We start from the raw sequence: 7,721 nt of genomic DNA, 5'->3' as shown, positions 1-7,721 counted from the left end.
ATGCCCTCAGGGTCCTTGTAATTATCATTCATATTATTAATGTAAATTTTATTGTTTCAGACCACCATTTAAATGGATCAGTGTTACCAGAAGTAAACACTTGCACCAAAAATTTATTGATAGAAAAGTTCTGTCACATCCATAAGCCCTTCAGAGGTGGGACATAACATTATTTCTCCTACATTATTTAAGTTTGTCAATATCAAAAAGTTACATGATATAAGACATTAAAAAAAAAAAAGATCTAAAATTCCAGAATTGTCTCCGTATGTTTAAGGAAGTGCCCAAATGGGAAGGGAGGAGCTTAACAAAAAGCAACTGAGGAGTTACACTACACAGTTTATACACATTATAAATAAAATAAGTAGTAAACTGTTTGACATTTAATTCACACCACTGTACAGAGTACTTCAAAAGGAAAAAATAAAAAAGTAAATATCAAGGTTTTCTTGGATCTAGATCATACTTAATTTATAGCCCTGAACAAAACACTCTGGAAGACTAGGCGTGTTGGTAAACGATATCACTTGAAAGTTAATTTCCCGTAGTAACATGTGGTTGACTGCTGTATGTCTGCTCAACAGCCCTCTTCCCCTTGGCAGCTTCAGGCCATGAGAGCCCGACGGCCATGGGCTGCCCGCCAGACTCTCACCTGCTGAGCCTTCCTCGTGGCTAAGACTGGCGTGACAGGTTCAGACCAGTGTAACCTGAGGGGAAGGATTTTCTCCAATAGTGGGAGGTCCTGCCACTCTTCCTGCCTTGCCTACTGTCCTGTGAAAGTTCATGATTCAGCAGTGGGAAGCCCCATGCCATCCAAGGGCAGGCCAAGAGACCAGAGCAGACCTGCAGGTCTATCACTGCTGTCCCAGCGTGAACCAACGGTGGAACTCCTTGCTTATAGATGGATTGATATGTGAGACTAGCTGTTTCCTCCTTGGCTCTGCCAGTTTTACTTGGGAGATCTTTATTCATCTGAAAGTTCCCAAACTCATGCACAAGGCATTCTGCGTCATAAGAGTCAGCATCTGGCCAATACATCAGTATAAATGAAGCGGGAAAATCAATGACTGATTTTTAAAACATATTTCACAATAATTATCCAATTAAATGACAGTGCGGGTACCATTTTCCAAAATGGCAGCTGCATGTAAAGTGGAAATCTGACACCTGGCCAGTGGCACTTGTTTGCCTCAGTTATCTGCATCTGTTTATAACTTGGCCTCATTACAGCAGACACGGCAAGGAGTACTTACTCCTGGCAGAGTCCTTCTCTTGGTGGTGCAGAAAATGGAAGCCCTTTAATGGAGTTAATTATAAATATGGAAGGATAGAAAAGTAATCTCACCCATTTTAATTCTAACAGAGCTTGAAGCAAGACCAATTAATCTCTACCTTTCCTTCTATCTATGGTTGGGTATCTCAAGGCACAACCCTTTGAAAGACAGATTCTAAAACATCAAGAAACATCAATATTATTTGATAGAGTTTAATATTCTCTAATAATATAGACTTGGATGCTCTTACTGATCAAGAATTTTAGGTTGGACTTTTAAATTAAAATTCACTGAAACATAATTCATCAAAGTTTCTTAAGTTCACTACTTACAATATATTGATAGTCAATCATCTTACTAGGTACCCAATGTTTTTTAACATCCCCTCCTCTCTGTTAGATTCATGCCTTCAACTTGTTTATATCATTATGCTCCTGGGCTATTCAGTAACCAGACATCTGTTCAGAAATCCCTCTAGAAAGTTCCCTACATTATTTATGTCACTACTAAAGCTATTTCCCCTCCCTTAAAAAGCAGCTGCTTTACATACAAAAGAAAAATCATTATTTAGCCAGGATGTTGATAAATGATCCTAGTTTCTTTTTGCTGACCCATCATTGCCTTTTATGCACTAATTGGCTTCCTAAGCCTCTTCTGCTCTCAAAGATTGCCAAGTAGCCATTTAATTTAATAGTAAAATTTAAATGCTATTCTTCTATTCTCTCAATTAAAAGTAAGCATTTAATGATTTTATGTAAATGGTTTTAATCTCACACTCAATAGCTGATAAATGATTTTTGAAAGCTCTGAACTTTTTGTCTGCTTTTCTCCGGCAAACTTAATATATTTTCCCCAAATTTCCACATTCCACATCATCAGAGCTTTCATCTTGTCTCAAAAGGAAAAAAAAAAAAAAATTTAAATGCCAATTAAAAGCCAAAATCAACTATTTGCAGCCTCAACTTTCAAATGTCAGTTTGTTTTTACCCAATTCAAGTAAATTTATATAGTGTAATTCTAAACTCCACTATTTGACATTTCCTGCTGAAGAAAATCATAAGAAACTCTGTGTTGCTTTTGGAAGCAAGCGCCTCCTATCTGTGGTCAGGGGGAGGCAGGGCCCAGGCTGTTCCTTAAACTGGGGGAGGGGCGGGGTGCTCCCTTACTACTGTGCTTAGCATCCTATCTCCAGGTATCACCTGCTGTTTCTCTGCAGCTGAATGTTCTGGAGCATGGCCATCACTGAACAGGATCCCAACAGGAGAGAGGTGACATTCTGCGTTCCACATGCCACAAGGGAATTCCCATCAGGAGAAAGGAAAGAAATTCATTTTTAAAAGACCAAGTAACATTTGAGTCTTTGCATTTTTGAAAACTCGAGACCATTTTCTGCTGAATCAGCCAATCTTTCTGAAGCCTCAGAATTTCTGATTTCCTATGCAGTTTAGTTTTTCTAAAACAAAAAATGCGAAGGAAGTGTTTTGTTTTGGTATAATAAAGAGGTTCTAAATAGACCAGTTTAAAAGAAAAAAGACAATGGGGGTATGAGTACAGCCTAGTGGCTCTGCCTAGAATTCTTGGTGAAAATACTGAACTTGCCAAAAATTAGGGGTGGGGCTGGGGTGCGGGGAAGGGGGGGGCGGTTGGGAGATTATATCTTTGTAATTAGAATGCGGTTGCTAAACTAAGCTAGAGAGAATAGGAGAGACATAGGGTCCTGCCATATACAGATGCTGCTAGTTATTTTTGTTTCACGACAAGAGTTGTTTGTAAACAGATAATTACCAACTACCACCACCACCGCATCCTCCTCCCCTCGCCCCCAACCCAATAAAAGAGGCCTGGCCTCAAACGAGCTTTTAGTCCTACCTCTCCTTCGTCCCCATATCCTCAATAACTTTAGTTTTCTAGCCGGAGAGGGAGAAGGGAGAGGCGAGAGGAAAAGGAGAGAGAGAGAGACAGACGTCTGCTGCCACCCTCCTGGCTAACTGAAATGCTTGTTCCCGAGATTACAGTAATTACAGCCCCAGCGTGAGTTCCATACAAGCGCTAAATGAAACAGCACATCAATTAAAAAATAAACACTCCATTCTCGGAGAAAGACAACCCCCTGGGACGTCCTAACAAGCGTAAATGAACCTGCCAGGCCGCCCGCCCCTCGGGCCCCTCCCCGTCTAAGGTGGCTACGAGCTGGCGGGGGCCTCGCTCGTTGGCCGCGTCCCCAGCCGCTCGGCCCCGGGAACACCGCGGAGACGTGTCCGCGCGTCCGCGCCAGAGCCCGGCGCCGCCTCCCACCGGGAGGAGGAGGCTCTGGCAAAAACATGTCAACTTTGGAGAGACGCACATACGTTCCAAAAGCGCGAGGCTAAGAGGGAGAATCCAGCCAGAGTTTCCAGTCTGTCCTATAAGTTTTTCTTTCTCCCTTTCTAATTTTCTTTTTTAAAGAAGAAAGGGAATTATATCTCTTAAGGGAGCGCTTTATATATGTCCGGATGCTTTATATATCTTATCTAGCCTAATTAGCAGAACCCCCTTTGAGATCTGAACCCCACTCTCCAGGTAAGGAAACTGACGCTGCCTCACGTCCCTCAGCTGAGGCAGGAGGAGACCCCTTTCTTCCCGCCCGCCCGGGTGCCTACGCCTCTGGTGCCCGCGCCCTTGGGCTCCCGGGTACCTCCTCCCCGGCTGCCCCCTGTCCAGCCCCACCATCTAGAATGAACTGCAGTCATTCCACTCCTCCCACATCGCCAAGCCTCCAAGACCATCTTTCTGACAATCCCAAGAAGGGCACCGCTTCCCCGTTCCCCCGCAAAGCCCCCGCGCACGCGCCGGCTGGCTGAGGGGCGAGGGGTCCCCTCGCCAGCAGGTTGCCAACATTCGGGGAGCGTAGGAAGCAGGGGCTTGACTAGTTCGAAACTGGCCTCTGAAAGCGCGCACTGCATAAAGAATCCCCCAGTTCCCAAGAGCAGACTCGGGGTGAAGGAACCCGGACCTCAGCCCCACAGAGCGCAGCGGGGACGATCGTGGCAAAACCCGTCTCTGCGGTCAACCCCAAGGTTATCCAAACTCCAGCCGCAGACAGCTCGCACTGCCGTGGGGACAGCCGGGTCCGCCCCAGGAAGGCGGGGCCTGGGGAGCGCGCAGACTCCGCCCCGAGCCCGGGATTGGCGCGCCGGCCGCGGGCGGAGACCGAGTCCGCGCCGTATAAATATTCATGAGCCGGCCGGGGCGTAGCGGGGCCGGAGCGGGAAGTTGGCGAGGGACACTGCTCCCGCCGAGGAGGTGGCGGCGGCGGTGGCGGCGGTGGCGGGGCGCGGGCGCGCCGCTCAGGTGTCTGCTCCGCCTTCCGGCCTGGATTTGCCTCCGTGAGTTCAGCGAGAAGGGGACCATCGACACCTCGCCCCAGTGCCGGCCGGAGCGCGACTTCCACCGGAGGCGGGGCCCGTCATCCCGGCTGCTGACCGACGGACGGACGCCGGGGACTGAGGGCCGTGGCCTCCGTGGAGGCGGGCCCCTAACCCCGGCAGCAGCCGCGCGGCCTTGGGGGCGAGCATGAGCCCCGGGACGCCGAAAGGGGGCTGCAGGGGCTGACCCGGCTCAGAGCGGCCTGGCCCAGCCATCTTGACTGCGCACCGCGGCCCGAGAAGAAACTTGCTGCGCCGCCGCCCTCAGTGCCCGGCAGAGTCACCGGCGCGCGCGGAGAAAGCGACCGAGGGAGGGAGAGATGAGCTGGGGGCCGGCCACTCTGTCCCGCGAGGGCTAAGCCCGGCGGGAGTGAGCGGGGCAGACCCTGGGAACACGGTGCCCTTCGGCGGCCACCCTCGTCTCCCGCAGCTCCTAGAGGACGCATCCCGAGAAGGGACTAGGCTATTGGCAGAACCCCTCCCGAGAGAGGCAGGAGAGAGCCCGGCGCTCTCGCAGGAGCCCCTGGCGCCCCTCCGCGCGCCGCCAGGAGGGCGAAGGCGTGGGGCCGAGGCGCGCAGCATGGAGTGGGGTTACCTGTTGGAAGTGACCTCTTTGCTGGCCGCCCTGGCGCTGCTGCAGCGCTCGAGCGGTGCGGCGGCCGCCTCAGCCAAGGAACTGGCGTGCCAGGAGATCACCGTGCCGCTGTGCAAGGGCATCGGCTACAACTACACCTATATGCCCAACCAGTTCAACCACGACACGCAGGACGAGGCGGGCCTGGAGGTGCACCAGTTCTGGCCGCTGGTGGAGATCCAGTGCTCGCCCGACCTCAAGTTCTTCCTGTGCAGCATGTACACGCCCATCTGCCTAGAGGACTACAAGAAGCCCCTGCCTCCCTGCCGCTCGGTGTGCGAGCGCGCCAAGGCCGGCTGCGCGCCCCTTATGCGCCAGTACGGCTTCGCCTGGCCCGACCGCATGCGCTGCGACCGGCTGCCCGAGCAGGGCAACCCCGACACGCTGTGCATGGACTACAACCGCACTGACCTCACCACGGCCGCGCCCAGCCCGCCGCGCCGCCCGCCGCCGCCGCCCCCCGGTGAGCAGCCGCCCTCCGGCAGCGGCCACGGCCGCCCACCCGGGGCCCGGCCCCCGTCCCGCGGTAGGGGCGGCGGTGGGGACGCGGCTGCGCCCCCAGCGCGCGGCGGCGGCGGCGGAGGTGGCAGCGGCGGGAAGGCGCGGCCCCCTGGCGGCGGCGCGGCGCCCTGCGAGCCGGGATGCCAGTGCCGCGCGCCCATGGTGAGCGTGTCCAGCGAGCGGCACCCTCTCTACAACCGCGTCAAGACGGGCCAGATCGCCAACTGCGCGTTGCCCTGCCACAACCCGTTCTTCAGCCAGGACGAGCGCGCCTTCACCGTCTTCTGGATAGGCCTGTGGTCTGTACTATGCTTCGTGTCCACCTTCGCCACCGTCTCCACCTTCCTCATCGACATGGAGCGCTTCAAGTACCCGGAGCGGCCCATCATATTCCTCTCGGCCTGCTACCTTTTCGTGTCTGTCGGCTACCTGGTGCGCCTGGTGGCGGGCCACGAGAAGGTGGCGTGCAGCGGCGGCGCTGGGGCTGCGGGCGGGGCCGGAGGCGCGGGGGGCGCGGCGGCGGGCGCGGGTGCGGCGGGAGCCGGCGCTGGGGGCCCGGGTGGGCGCGGCGAGTATGAGGAGCTGGGCGCCGTGGAGCAGCACGTGCGCTACGAGACCACCGGCCCGGCGCTGTGCACCGTGGTCTTTCTGCTCGTCTACTTCTTCGGCATGGCCAGCTCCATCTGGTGGGTGATCCTGTCGCTCACGTGGTTCCTGGCGGCGGGCATGAAATGGGGCAATGAGGCCATCGCCGGCTACTCGCAGTACTTCCACCTGGCCGCATGGCTCGTGCCCAGCGTCAAGTCTATCGCCGTGCTGGCGCTCAGCTCGGTGGACGGCGACCCGGTGGCAGGCATCTGCTACGTAGGCAACCAGAGCCTGGACAACTTGCGCGGCTTCGTGCTGGCGCCGCTGGTCATCTACCTCTTCATCGGCACCATGTTCCTGCTGGCCGGCTTCGTGTCGCTCTTCCGCATCCGCTCTGTCATCAAGCAGCAGGGTGGCCCCACCAAGACGCACAAGCTGGAGAAGCTCATGATCCGCCTGGGCCTCTTCACCGTGCTCTACACCGTGCCCGCCGCTGTTGTGGTCGCCTGCCTCTTCTACGAGCAGCACAACCGCCCGCGCTGGGAGGCCACGCACAACTGCCCGTGCCTGCGGGATCTACAGCCCGACCAGGCGCGCCGGCCCGACTACGCGGTCTTTATGCTCAAGTACTTCATGTGCCTGGTAGTGGGCATCACCTCGGGCGTGTGGGTCTGGTCCGGCAAGACGCTCGAGTCGTGGCGCGCGCTATGCACCCGCTGCTGCTGGGCCAGCAAGGGCGCGGGCGCGGCGGGCGCGGGCGCGGCGGGCGGCGGCCCGGGGGGCGGGGGACCGGGGGCCGGTGGGGGCGGGGGACCGGGGGCCGGCGGGGCGGGCTCCCTCTACAGCGACGTCAGCACCGGCCTGACGTGGCGATCTGGCACAGCCAGCTCGGTGTCTTATCCAAAGCAGATGCCATTGTCCCAGGTCTGAGCGGAGGGGAGGGTGCGCCTGCGAGGTGTGGGGAGGGGGCGAGGAGACAGAGTGCTGCGGGGGGTGGGGAGCTGGGAGGAGGACACTCGAAGGCAGAGGTTTCCACCCCTTCACCGTGTTGATTGCTATTAGCATCATAATGAACTCTTAATGGTATCCATTAGCTGGGACTCAGTTAGAACAAAGTACCTGGCATTGAAGGCTCCCAGACCCACCCCCCTTTCCTCTACCGACGGGCGAGGAGTTTCTCCCGCCAGGCGTTCATTTCTGTTGGCAGGGCAGAGGAGGGTGAGCCCCGCGGCTGCGTTTCCGAGACCCAAGGTTTGGAGCCCTCGCTGGTTGCCATTTGCTGAGCTTGAAGCCAGACCTACAGATTTCACCTGAGGGACC

At 55.5% G+C, this 7,721-nt stretch overlaps 1 protein-coding gene across 1 annotated transcript; it reads left to right on the top strand.

Moving 5' to 3' along the window:
• Positions 1-4,691: 4,691 nt before the first annotated feature.
• Positions 4,692-7,331, top strand: FZD8 (frizzled class receptor 8). The gene has a single exon (XM_055545392.1). The coding sequence runs from the start codon at positions 5,259-5,261 to the stop codon at positions 7,329-7,331; it is 2,073 nt and encodes a 690-aa protein (XP_055401367.1). The 5' UTR covers positions 4,692-5,258.
• Positions 7,332-7,721: the final 390 nt, after the last annotated feature.

This window comes from Bubalus kerabau, chromosome 13 (genome assembly GCF_029407905.1).
Source record: "Bubalus kerabau isolate K-KA32 ecotype Philippines breed swamp buffalo chromosome 13, PCC_UOA_SB_1v2, whole genome shotgun sequence".
NCBI lineage: Eukaryota > Metazoa > Chordata > Mammalia > Artiodactyla > Bovidae > Bubalus > Bubalus kerabau.
This window is presented reverse-complemented; position numbering and strand designations above follow the sequence as displayed.